This window comes from Palaemon carinicauda, chromosome 6, assembly GCF_036898095.1.
Source record: "Palaemon carinicauda isolate YSFRI2023 chromosome 6, ASM3689809v2, whole genome shotgun sequence".
Lineage (NCBI taxonomy): Eukaryota > Metazoa > Arthropoda > Malacostraca > Decapoda > Palaemonidae > Palaemon > Palaemon carinicauda.
The window spans coordinates 162510409-162523968 of record NC_090730.1 but is presented as its reverse complement, the minus strand read 5'-3'; the positions used below and the strand labels follow the sequence as shown (position 1 = coordinate 162523968).

General features: G+C 41.1%; 1 protein-coding gene across 1 annotated transcript in view; it reads left to right on the top strand.

Annotated features, from left to right (window-relative positions):
- The first annotated feature begins 3929 nt into the window (after positions 1-3929).
- Positions 3930-13560, top strand: part of LOC137642772 (putative inorganic phosphate cotransporter) — a 67201-nt gene continuing 57570 nt past the window's right edge. The window contains exons 1-3 of the mRNA XM_068375618.1: positions 3930-4045; positions 7702-7744; positions 8199-8392. Coding sequence (XP_068231719.1) covers positions 3932-4045; positions 7702-7744; positions 8199-8392 — 351 coding nt within the window. The 5' untranslated portion in view covers positions 3930-3931. The remainder of the gene's footprint in view (positions 4046-7701; positions 7745-8198; positions 8393-13560) is intronic.

Here is a 13560-nt window from a genome sequence, read left to right as displayed (position 1 = left end):
GCAATCGTTATATTGAATATATTTTATAGAAGCTTCTCTCTTGCAACAGCTTTATCTAAATCCGCATAAACCTATTAGATATTAGGATTCTGGGTCTTAGAATTATAAAGAGGAATTTCCTTTGACGTTTTGTGGCAGTTACCTTCCTCATCCAGGTACTTGGAGAGGAAGTACCCAATCCAGTAGTAGGGTCTAGCTTACCAAGCAGTAATGACACAATATCTTGAGTTTATCCAGCTATTAAAAATGAATAGTTTATACGTTTGTGGCAATTTCTTAGACAGAAAAAAAGGGGGTTTTCCCTATCCTCTTGTATTGTACTGTATTTTGAGCTAAAGTTTTGCAATGGAGTTAGAGAAAATTATTGCAAAAAGAACACACACACACACACACACACACACACACACACACACACATATATATATATATATATATATATATATATATATATATATATATATATATATATATATATATATATATATATACTGTATATATTTATATGTATGTATATATATATATATATATATATATATATATATATATATATATATATATATATATATAAAAGGGGAGAGGAATAGTCATACCTTGGTGAAAGGGGGTACCCTGAGAGGTACACTCGAAAACCACACTCTCCCACAAATTGTTGAGCCAGTTGGTTGTAGTTAGGAAAGGCAGAGTGGGGGTAAGAAAGATTGACTTTGTGTGCGTGTGCATATCTATCTAAATATTCAGATTTAATTATTGACGACTCGAGTACACTTGTATATTATAGATTTGTATGTAAACTTCGATTCTTTAATACCTATTTGATGACAGAAGGTAAACAAGTATTGATATTAAAAACTAACTCTGATAAAATATAAAGAGTCTCAAAAGAATATCTAAAACAAGAAGATTCTCTAATGCAATTTTCCAACACATCTAAGCAGAAATCAACCTGTGAAATGTATTTTTTCTAACATGAAATGTGCTATAGTTTGAAATGTAACAAGTAAAAACTACTCTCTCTCTCTCTCTCTCTCTCTCTCTCTCTCTCTCTCTCTCTCTCTCTCTCTCTCTCTCTCTCTCTCTCTCTCTCTCTCTCTCTCTCTCTCTATATATATATATATATATATATATATTTATATATATATATATATATATATATATATATATATATATATATTATATATATATATATATATATATATATATATATATATATATATGTGTGTGTGTGTGTGTGTGTGTGTGTGTGTGTGTGTGTGTGTATTCGTGGTAGATTTACATCTTAAATCTTTATTACTATTTTACCACATTTTCTTGTTTTATTGTTTTGTCATATGACAAATTTTTGTGTGAATAGATTTTTGGCATTTCTTTGTTTCACACAAATTCTCTTTTGATATTTTTATGCTTGCTTTTATTCTATATTTTTAAGATTTTCCTATATTATGTCAGTGTTATATATGCATAGAAAAATAACAGCCTCTTAAATCTAGATTATCGAGTCTTACTGTCATAGACCCTTAAAGGAAGAAGCCTACTATAAACATGGACGATACGTTCTCTAAAAAGATATTTTTTCCCAGATTGAAATAATAGTAAAAATAAGATAGCTGGGATTCTGTTAGGATAAAATGATATTATAATGTAATTCAAATATATTTAAAATATGTTTTAATTATATTTATAGATATATATTCATAATTACTTATTTATATTTCAAATTAAAATCGACCGAACAACCCTGACAACATGTCAAAGTGTCAAACACACAGCAGAACAACAACACGTAACTGATTTCAATACAAAGCTATTAATAATAATAAGCTTTCACGTATTAATGAATTCTGTTTGCTGTTCATTTTCATAATGGGCAAACATCCAATGGGTACAGAAGTTCTACTTTCCGCAACATTAATGTATGCGTAATTTATGAAGGTAAGCTCCAAAGATTTACGTATTAAGTAAAGTAATCTTTGATTAAAATGAAAATCTCTGTATCTTTTGTGTACTAAATTGTTAATGTAGATTATAGGACTGTATATATCAAGCTTATATGATTTATTGTTGATATATAACTTTTAACTCGTGTTAAATAACCTGCTGTACCGGTTTTAGGTTATGGCCTTGAAGTGAAAGTTATGGATGAATGGATCGCCTGACCATATGGCATAAATTCGCTATAGTCCATGACTTGACGTGTGAATCACATTTAATATTTGCAATTATAGGAATTATGATAAATGTACTGATAAAGCTTTGGTTTGCTGTGGATACGCATCTTACTTTTCAGGTTAGCAGATCCTCCATATATTCCTAACCAGAGGGTCAGGATTTCACATAAAATTTCGGTAAATCTTAACCGCAGACTTTGTATAACGACGGATAGGATTTCCCATATACATAGAACACCTAACTTAAACATCCCTACCTAACCTAAACTACAAGCTTTGTCCCTACCTACATCCCTAATTTATTTACGGGCTGCCAACGCAGGAGCCCGTGTCTTGCATAAGGCAAGGCAATCTTGACGGAACAGAACATACCTAACAGTGGTTTCGGGGTGTATGTATGACAGCGGGCACCTGTATGTTTTATTATGGCTAACAGAATATGACAGTTTAAGGGGGGGTCATTAGCCCCCCCCCCAGGTAGGTAAGTTGGTAGGGACACAGCTTGTAGGTTAGGTTAGGGGGGAAAGTTGAGTTTAGTTATGTCATTTTACATCCACGCTGGAGGAACTGGCCGTTGATATACAAAGTCTCCGTGGTTTCAATTGCCTCCCTTTGACCCCTTTTAGACTGCTGTATTCTTAAGGATATAACTGAAAATAAGGGAGTTATTGGTCATGGCCATCATCATACATACACCCTTCTTAATTAAATTTAAAATTAGTTATGCGAGATGGGGTTGAAAAAGAGGGGTTACAGAGTGTGGCCATCATCATACATACACCCCTCTTAACCAAACTTAAAATTGGCCAGATAATAAAGTTGAGGTTAGGTTTCAGTTTCCAGCCCCTCCTCTGGTGAGGTTAGGTTGTTACTCGTGCGTTAGATGTAGCTTAGTGAAGACTAGGTTATGATATGCCTTGGTTGAAATAAGCAGGGTGTTACTTTAATTGTGATGCTCATTCATACTCACATTTAAACTTTAAGTTTTCATGTCATGTTTCTAGTTTTAAGTCCTTTTATTCTAATTAGGACTCCTGACAATATTTACTTATACTGTATGTATCCCTGTACAGTACTGTAGTACCTTGGTTTATGAGGTTAGGTAAGGTTAAGTTAAATGCATACCTGTACAGTAGTAACTCGGTTCACAAGGTTAGGTAGGGTTAAGTTAAAATGCATCCCTGTACAGATGTACCTCGGTATAGGAGTTTAATTTGTTCCGAGAGCAAGTTTGCAGCTTAAAATGCTCACTTCGTAAAACAGTTTTTCCTATGAGAAAGGAAATTCACTTCGATGCTTTCCACATGTTCCACACATATGCACTCTTTTATAGATTTATAATGGTACTAATTGTTGAAATTATACCCCTTAACATCAAAAATTAATACAAATTATTAATTCACTGTAAAGAGTAGAAATATTGACAAATTGACTTTCACTCTATCTCTGAGAAGAGTCGTGACAGGAGTGAAACATATTTGTGCTGGGAGAATCCATTGCTTGTGGTGTTAGATAATTACTTGCAAAATTAACTAATCATCAATTTCATTTAGTTACCTAAGCCCTAATCTCTGTTTATAAAATGGTAATATATTGCCTATGAAGGATGTGTTAGTCAGCAAACAACTTAATTTCTAGTTGCGACCATATTCTAACTTCATTGATGTAGCTATTTAGTTATATCAACAGGGTTCTAAAATGATTCACTTTTGGAATGGGTTCTTTTTGTCTTTTTATTATATCAAAACTGTCCCTCACAGATAACCATGAGAGGCGAAGGTTTACTGCAGTGGTGGCCTCGGCTCCTGTCTTCTACTGGTTACAGCAGAGTCCATACTTCCGACCATTGCAGGCAGAGTGCACAGATCTGTGCTCCACAGGTATGTTATTATAACGTTTCTCTTATCTCATTTAATTTTGTGTTTAGCATGGCTTTGTGTACTACATAATCATTTCTGGAGAGGTATCCTTAGGATGTTCAGAAGTAATTCAAGGGAAAGTCTAGTTGGCATACCTGTGGAAACAAAAATTATTTTGATAATCAAAAGAAATAAATATCATTATATTCCAGCGCAGATAAGATGTAAGTGGCTTGCTACAAGCTAACAACAAGAGGCAATCCTTGTTTCTGTTGTAATATGCAGTATATTTCTTGGGAAAAAAATTATCAGAGGACTATGCAATATTGAAATACAGATTATACAGAATGCCAGAATCCCTCATACTTTTTTTGTTCCTGCGCAAAAAACAAACCTTCGTCATCTAAAATGGTTATACTCTGTGATTTTTTTAGAGCAATCTCCTGAGTGTTCGATTGAACACATGCCAGAGTGTACACCCAGAGTACCAAACATCTCCTGAGCATCCTCCATTGTTAACTTTGCCTTTCTTGACATCCTACTCTTCTCAGCCTCGTGCAATGAAGTCTGGCATTCCGTTTACATCACGAGGGCCACAGCTTACCTAGGTATATCCACTAAATCTTCTCTGACAGTTTCGTTAAAAGTGGTCTGTCTGGTGAGGGATACGCACCAAGTTCAATGTTGGGATTTTATCCCGAGGTCAGATTGCCAGCATGGTAGTATGACGATTCATCAACAATAGAGTACAAGTTAGTGGGACGCATCCGTCTTCATGCAATTCAGGTGAGCTCAGGAGATTCTAAATTTTGAAACAGCCTCCATGTCAGCCTTGCAGGCACGTTCATTGTTGGATCACTCATCGGGCATAGTTTCATACTTCGCAGTTTTGGAAAACTTCTTTTGCATGGATCCAAAAGTCTGAAAACAGTACGAGGAAGTTGTACAGTCAGGGGCTAAGGCACTAGAATTTCTGTTTCACTAATGTACTTTCTTCTGGGGCAACTGCATCTTCAAGAAAAGGGATGCAGTTGTTAATCAGTTTGTGGGTCAAAATGGCTTTGAGATTCATTGCCGCTTTGGAACACTACTATGACGCAGTGTCTAATTTTGTTTCCCGCCTACTGAGGTTACGGTGGTTGTTCATAAATGGGAGAAGGTGAGCCAAACTACTTTCTTTCTTAGGGCACCTCTTCTAAGCAGTCTCAGCCGCCTCATGCGAAACCAAGAGCATCCTCTACTAAACAGCATCCTCCTCAGTATAGGCTTCTTCCTGAACTAGACCATCCCTATTTCTTTTGAGAGGATTTGATACATCCCTCTCAGCGTCACTGACATCCAAACTGACGAGGTTGAGGAAGGAGAGGTTCACGTTAGGGAAGGCTATTCCCTCATTGTACCACCTGTGGGGGGGATGCCTGGCAAGTTGGTGGATGAGGTGGCAGTTTTACGGGGTGGAACCCTGGCCCATAGAGGTTCTTTACTCCTGGTATCACAGTTGGAGGCTATCTAGCATCTCCAAGCATAAGGCTCTGCACATGAGATGTCAGGGTACCTGCGACGGTCCTCTGCTGCTATCTACCAAGAGAAGTGGGCCATCTAATATGATCGGCGTCATAAAAGGAGTACTTCTCCGGTTGGAGAAACTCTAGTGCAGATCGCAGATTCCCTCATCCTCCTTCTCCGAGAGAAGTGCTCTCAGTCATGGCTGTCAAAGGCTGCTACTCAACCGTAGGCATGGTTTTTCCACTATAAGGTATAGACCTTTCCTCCTCGTGTGATTGTCTATGCTTATGAAGAGCTTTGAGCAGTCTAGACCCCTGGTTAGGGATATAACCCTTGTTCCTAATGATCTTTAGCGTTCCTCGTATGAGCCTTTGAGAAGGTCGTCAGACATCTAACTCATGATTGTCTTTTTGTTAGCTGTACCATCAGTGAAAAGAGTAGGTGAGTGGCACAGTCTCTCTTACTTAGTCACCCATGCTGAGGGGTGGAAGGACCTGACCTTGTCAGATCTAGCTAGCGTGGCCATGGATCCAATAGATAATCAGATCTATGGATCTGAGAATGCTCTCGCCTCCAGTCGTTCAAACAAGATCTTGCCACTTCCACTTTCCAGGCAGAGAAGGTTCTATGCTAGCTTGCTGCGTCAACACCTCTTCAGGTTGACCCGTCCCTGGAGAGACTCAAGGCAGAGAACTCGGCCTTTTCTACATCTTGAGTCGGAGGCCATAGTTTGTCTGCCATGAACTTCCTCTAAGTGATCTTCTGGCTTGACCGGTGGTCAGGTGCAATGATGTACTTTGCTAAGTCAAGAGAGTTATTGACTCCAGAGTCTATGGAGAGGGGAAAGTATCTCATGCTGTCTGGTGGGAACGCAGTGATCTTCCTGGCACCAGTCAGGAACCATTTGGCTAACTGGGTTTTGAGGAGGAGGGATGCCTTGGTCTACCAATTCTCAAAACAACTTAGCTCAGGGGTATATATCTCTGTCGCTTCATAATACTTCGGTATGGGCAGTTAAATCTCTCCTTCAGAGGAGTTGCATGAATATGGTGGTGAAGATGGGGAGGACTGTTTTGTAGAATTCTTTGATCCAGCTATTGATTTCCTTCAGTAGCCTTGGCACTTTGGGAGAGTTGCGGCCACACCCTCTGGTTCGATCATGCCTACGGGATCAGGTGCAAGGGAGGCCTCAGGGGCCTCTGTTATATCCTGATCAGGATTGCCAGCAACATTTTCGTGAGAGGAGCTGGTGCATGCCAGCTCTTTCGAGCCACCCAACCTGGTTCTTGTAGGTAGTGGGGTGGTGGAAGAAGGGAAGGAGAGGGAAACTGTTGCCACCATTTAGTGAGATAATTTGTACTGTATTTTCTTGGCTTTTCAACCCTGAATCCTTCTCAAATTTTCCAACTCAACCACTCTTATCAGTCCTGAACTGAAAGGTCAGAGTGAAGGGCTCACTACAGGTGATTGGATGGGCTTCTCACTCTCACCACCTGTCAGTAATTACTGTACTCCGTTAACAATTTCAACAGCTGTTCAAGCTCGCTCGGAAAACATATCCCTATTTAAAAGACTCGGGTTTGTATAGCTAGGAAAAATAAATATTAATTTTAAAATTTTTTATATTACTTGTGATGTTAAAAAAGAATTTACTGTCAGACTCTCAGGTCCTATTTCTGAATGTTGTATGCTGTACCCTGCTTATTGTGGACTTTACTGTGAGAGAGAGGAGAGAGAGAGAGAGACCCTCCTATACGGTAGTTATATATTTGTATTTGTAAAGAGGGATTTACTTCACTTTTATATGAACATACTCTACCATGAAACCTTTTATGTTTTCCAGTTTCAGGTGGTAAGTGAGGGTAGATTTAATAAAAAAAAAAAACACTTTCCTTCAAAAAGTGACACCATGCTATATGTTTATTAATAGAAAAAAAACCTTTGCCTTTGTTGTATGCATACTATATATAAAATTATCAATAATAATGTCTGATGTAAGCTTAACCTTACGTAGTCTTGTGTTTATGAAGCGGTGAGTTCAATATTTGCTGGAATTCTCCTTCGTTATGTAAAGTTGAACAGTAATGTATCTCCATACCTAAACTACAAATACTTTACTCCTAAGGAAATTGTAAATTTACAATAGCAGTACAGTATGTTTTATTTTTCAGAGAGAAAATGAAGTACCAGGACCAGAAGAAAGTCCTAAATCTAGTGAGTTGAGCTGTAATGGATTATCATTTATGTTTTTATACAAGTATTATTTTTTTTTAAGTGCTAAAAATACTCTGTTCCCCGTATTCATGAGAGTTCTACGATTTAACTTCCAACAGAGGTCGATGTATGTGTGAGAAACCTTCTCCTCGCCAATTTCTACAGGGGAGTTTTTGAAGAGACGGTCGCCGCACACATACATTGAAAATTATTTTCACGTGTGGCTTTCAAAATACTGTATACCCTCTGGGTATTGTGTTTGTTTGGTATTTTTAAGTATTTTGTAGATATTTCTTCTTTACTTAAAAACTGGTTTCGCTGTACTACTGTACAGTACTGTATTTATACAGTGCTTTATAGAAATATTGTTTATATGAAAATAATTTATTATCATTAAAGTGAAGGTTTGTTCATTTTGTCTTTTTAAATGTTGGTATGGTGTATACCCCCACAGGTTATGGCGAGCGACATGTGCTGGTGTTCCTTTTGTTTTTGGGATTTGCGGAAGTGTATGCAATGCGGGTTAATTTATCAGTTGCAATCGTAGCAATGGTGATGAGACAATCTTCTAATTCGAAGTCTGCAGAGCAGGTTGAGGATACTTGTCCGGAACAAGTTTCTAAAGATTCAATATCGGCACCTGTAAATGTAAGTGTTTAGCAGTGCTAGAATATTGTACTGTTGCTTATAAAGGGTTTTGTTTTTACTTATATTGGCCTGTTCAGTGTAAGCTTTGTAGGGTAAGTATATTTTCTTGACATAATGCAACTTCTGAATTATGGCCGTAATTGCTAATTGTTGGTGTTTCATGTCAAACCTGTTTCTTAAGAACAAGGTAGAAACAAAAAGAGAGGCTATTTACTGCAAGGTATCTCAAGATGGAGAATATGAACTTTTACTGATGGGCAGTTTATTTTCCATTGAATTATAAATTGCATAAATAGTAAAGTATTCATGAAATCCATGAATGTGATCTAATCTTAGTCTTAGGTACTTTGGCAAATTAGTTTACCAAAACTGTTTTTTTCAATATTAATCTTACCCGATAATCATGTAGCTGTCAACTCTGTTGCCGACAGAAATCTACGGTCGGGATACGCCAGCGATCGCTATACAGGTGGGGGTGAACACCACAGCGCCATCTGTGGTCAGGTACTCCAGTACTTCTTGTCAACACCACCTCAATTTTTCCTCTGTCGTGCCTCCGGCTAGACCTACATGGATACGCTGTTGATTCTGGAGTTATTGCTCACGATTTGGTGATGTATTTGCTCTAGAGTTTAGCCTTCGCTATTCAGGAAGCTTTATCATTAGCTTAGCAAGTTTTTGGAATTAATTTGATTTAATTTTTTATTTAATTTTGGTGACGAAGAGAGTATGAACTCTCTTTCACTTTTAATGGCCGACCCTTCCCTTAGACGGAAGTGTTGGTGTCGAAGAGAGTATAGACTCTCTTTCTTAATTTTGCTTAACAAAAGTTATAGATTTATTTTATATCTCTCCGCCTTTTATAGGCCTCTTCGATTAACTTCCTTTTATTATAAACTTATTAAAATTAATTTTTATTTTTGTTTATATTCGACCTTTCCTAATAGTAGGCGGTCTTTTCTTGGAACCGAAGTTAATTAACATTGAGCCCGTCATTTCGTTTTTACCTGTTAACATATTATGCTATTTTAATGTTTTTGAAAGAATTTCTTTGATAGTCTCGTACTGTTTTCAAAGTTGAACTAACGTTTTGTTTTGTCTCTGCAGTTGTTGACGTTCAGAACGTTCAACTTGCGGTCTATCGTTACGATAGAGAGAGAGTATTCACGGTGTCACGTTGCAGTAAGAGTAGAACGATTCTAGCGTTTTGTTCATTCTTTCTTAGCTTAAATGGTTTTAATTCTAATAAAGGAACTTTTTATTTGGGAAATCTTTCAGTTTTTTTCCTTTAACAATAATATGTTTTAACGATATATATAATTGGGCTCATCTCTCAGGTTCTAAGTCAAGAGAGAGAGAGAGAGAGAGAGAGATAGAGACGGAGGGAGAGAGAGGAGGATAAACGTTTCGTTCAAGCGGGTAACGTTGTTATCGTTTTTGCTCTTCTCCCTAGTCTCTTTAGGGGAAGAAGGTAAACGTTTCTAGAGTTTTATTCTTGTTCTCAGGCTTTATGCGGTGAGAGATTTTAAACGTAGGTTATTTGATCTAGTGTTTAGTCTCTTTTCCAGCCACTGAATTATTTATCTTTCATTATGTTTTTCTGTTACATTGTAATACTGTTTTCGCAATTACTAACTTTTAATGAAGGATAGAATTGCGTGTTTCAGGTACAAACCACTTAAAGTTTCGAGTTCAGTGAAATAAGTGCAAACAGAAAATCAAAAGTGATAAAGTGATAAGCGCAAAGTGTTACAGTGTTGCGTTCGAGGGTTCGTCTGTTCGTGCCAGTTGTTCGCCTAGTCTGGGACCTCTTACAAGCTCCCAAGCCAGGGGAGAAGTAACGTCGAAGGACTTATGGGTTCATCAGGCCTTGATCGACGAACAGACGTTTCCCTCCGTGGTTTCGGGTGTAACCAACTCACGTAGCCGACGTGATCACCCCACCCACACAAAGACGAGAGAGCCCTTTTATTCCTCGTCTGCGGAAGAGGTTTCTCGCAGAAACCATGGACCAAATCTTGCAGCTTTTAAGTGCAAGTCGGTCCCTTCCGCGCAAGTCCAACTCCTAGGTGGTGCCATTAGCACTGGGTCAGTTCGGACTTGCTGCAGTACGACAACTGCACACCTCCCAGAGAGGCAAGGTGGTATTGCAACAGGCAGTAACTCCGTCTGTTGCCGCACCAGCTGTTTTAGACCCTCAGTCTCAACGGACAGTAGCTCCGTTTGTTGTTGTCTTTCTTAAACTCTAGTGGTCTATGCTGCAGACAATGCAGTCTCAGCTTGCGGTGTTGATGCAGGAGTTTCAGGCAGAGAAGGTTAGCACACCTCCTCCTGCGAGCGCTCCTCCACCTCTGCGCAGTCCACCCTGCCAGACGTATGATGTTGAGGCTCCTCCTGCCTCCATGCGTGAGCTGCCGCATTGGGAGTTGCCAGGTACCAGCGCTATGCAGCAACCTCCACTTTCCTTGAGGCAGGAGCCTCATGCTATGCGGCAACCGCCTCAACTCTTGAGGCAAGAGCCTCAACTCTTGAGGCAAGAACCTCAACTCTTGAGGCAAGAACCTCAACTCTTGAGGCGAGAGCCTCAACTCTTGAGGCAAGAACCTCAACTCTTGAGGCAAGAGCCTCAACTCTTGAGGCAAGAACCTCAACTCTTGAGGCAAGAACCTCAACTCTTGAGGCAAGAGCCTCAACTCTTGAGGCAAGAACCTCAACTCTTGAGGCAAGAGCCTCAACTCTTGAGGCAAGAACCTCAACTCTTGAGGCAAGAGCCTCAACTCTTGAGGCAAGAACCTCAACTCTTGAGGCAAGAACCTCAACTCTTGAGGCAAGAGCCTCAACTCTTGAGGCAAGAGCCTCAACTCTTGAGGCAAGAACCTCAACTCTTGAGGCAAGAGCCTCAACTCTTGAGGCAAGAGCCTCTCTCTGCGCAGCCACCTCCTCAACCCTTGAGGCAGACGCAACTCTTGAGGCAGGAACCTCATGCTATGAGGCAGCCGCCTCAACGCATGCAGCAACCGCATTCTTCACAGCATGAGCCTCTCTCTGCGCAGCTACCTCCTCAACCCTTGAGGCAGACGCAACTCTTGAGGCAGGAACCTCACAGGAGCCTCATGCTATGCGGCATCCTCCTCAAACCATGAGGCAGGAGCCTCATGCTATGCGGCATCCTCCTCAACCCATGAGGCAGGAGCCTCATGCTATGCGGCAACCTCCTCTACCCATGAGGCAGCCTCATGCTATGCGGCATCCTCCTCAACCCATGAGGCAGGAGCCTCATGCTATGCGGCATCCTCCTCAACCCATGAGGCAGGAGTCTCATGCTATGAGGAGCCTCATGCTATGCGGCATCCTCCTCAAACCATGAGGCAGGAGCCTCATGCTATGCGGCAACCGCCTCAACCCATGAGGCAGGAGCCTCATACTATGCGGCATCCTCCTCAACGCATGCGGCATGAGCCTCATCCCTTGCAGCATGAGCCTCATCCCATGCAGCATGAGCCTCATACCATGCAGCATGAGCCTCATCCCATGCAGCATGAGCCTCATCCCATGCAGCATGAGCCTCATCCCATGCAGCATAAGCCGCACGCCATGCAACATGCTCTGCTTACCTTACAGCATGCTCTACATACAGCATGCTCTGCATACAGCATGCTCTACATACAGCATGCTCTGCATACAGCATGCTCTGCATACCTTACCGCATGCTCCTCAGTCACACATCTTTGGTTGTTGCCAACTCACTAGACTGTCAAGCAGTTTCATAACGTTGCCTTCTAGTCTGCTGCTTTTGCACCAGTGAAACCCTCACTGAGAGAACTTAGCTTTTCTCGGATATGGTTCCTGTAGATGAGAAAGTGCTATTCTCCCTCCTTCTGATATTCCCTTGAGGACTCTGTCATTTGGAGAGGAGCCTTTAGCTGCTTAGCCTCCTATGGACTTTTATTTAAGCATAACATGCTTCCAGGGAGGGTAATGGTTCCACTTCAGTCGCTAACCCCGTCTGTTACCACACCTGCTCCCATAGACCTTGAGCTTTGTTGCAAGACATGCAGTCCAAGCTTAGTCCTTGTTAGAGGATTTTTTGTTTACGGAGTCAGTGTGTCACTGGGAAGACGTTCAACAACCAGCAGAAGTGACTTGTTGTGACGCAGTGCGGCAACCTCAGCAACCCGATAAGGAGTTGTCTGTACGACCCAGACAGTCTAGACAGCTTCGGGTTGTCGCTGTACTTCCTCGCTTCCCCATGGTTGACAGTTCACAGACTGTGAAGCAGTACCATGATCTTGTGTCCGGCTCCGTCAGACGACTAGCTTTTAAGAGCTCCCACAAGTCGTCGCTGTCTGGAGATTCTCAGATGGACTATGGATCTGACCAAGGAACTGGGCCTCCTGGTCAATTTTGAGGAGTCCCAGCTCGTCCCATCCCAGACCATTGTCTACCTGGGTATGGATCTTCAGAGTCGAGCTTTTCGGGCTTTTCCGTCGGCCCCAAGGATCTACTAAGCCCTAGATTGCATCCAGAGCATGCTGAGAAGGAACCGATGCTCAGTCAGGTAGTGGATGAGTCTAACAGGGACACTTTCATCGCTGGCCCTGTTCATCGAGTTAGGGAGACGCCACCTCCGCCCCCTTCAGTATCATCTAGCGGCTCACTGGATAAAGGACATGACGCTAGAGACGATCTCAGTTCCTGTTTCCGAAGAGAGGAGGTCTACTCTCACGTGGTGAAAGAACAGCTTTCTTCTCAAGGAAGTCTACCTTTGGCTGTTCAGAAACCCGACCGCCGTCTCTTCTCTGACGCATCAGACACGGGCTGGGGTGCGACTTTGGACGGACAGGAATGCTCGGGAACATGGAATCAGGAGCTAAGGACACTTCACATCTATTGCAAGGAGCTGTTGGCGGTTCATCTGGCCTTGATAAACTTCAAGTCCCTCCAGCTTAACAAGGTGGTGGAGGTGGACTCTGACAACACCACAGCCTTGGCTTACATCTCCAAGTAGGGAGGGACTCATTCGTGGAAGTTGTTCTAGATCGCAAGGGACCTCCTCATCTGGTTAAAAGATCGAAAGCTCACGCTGGTAACGAGGTTCATTCAGGGCGATATGAATGTCATGGCAGATCGCCTTAGCCGGAAGGGTCAGGTCATCCCCACAGAGTGGA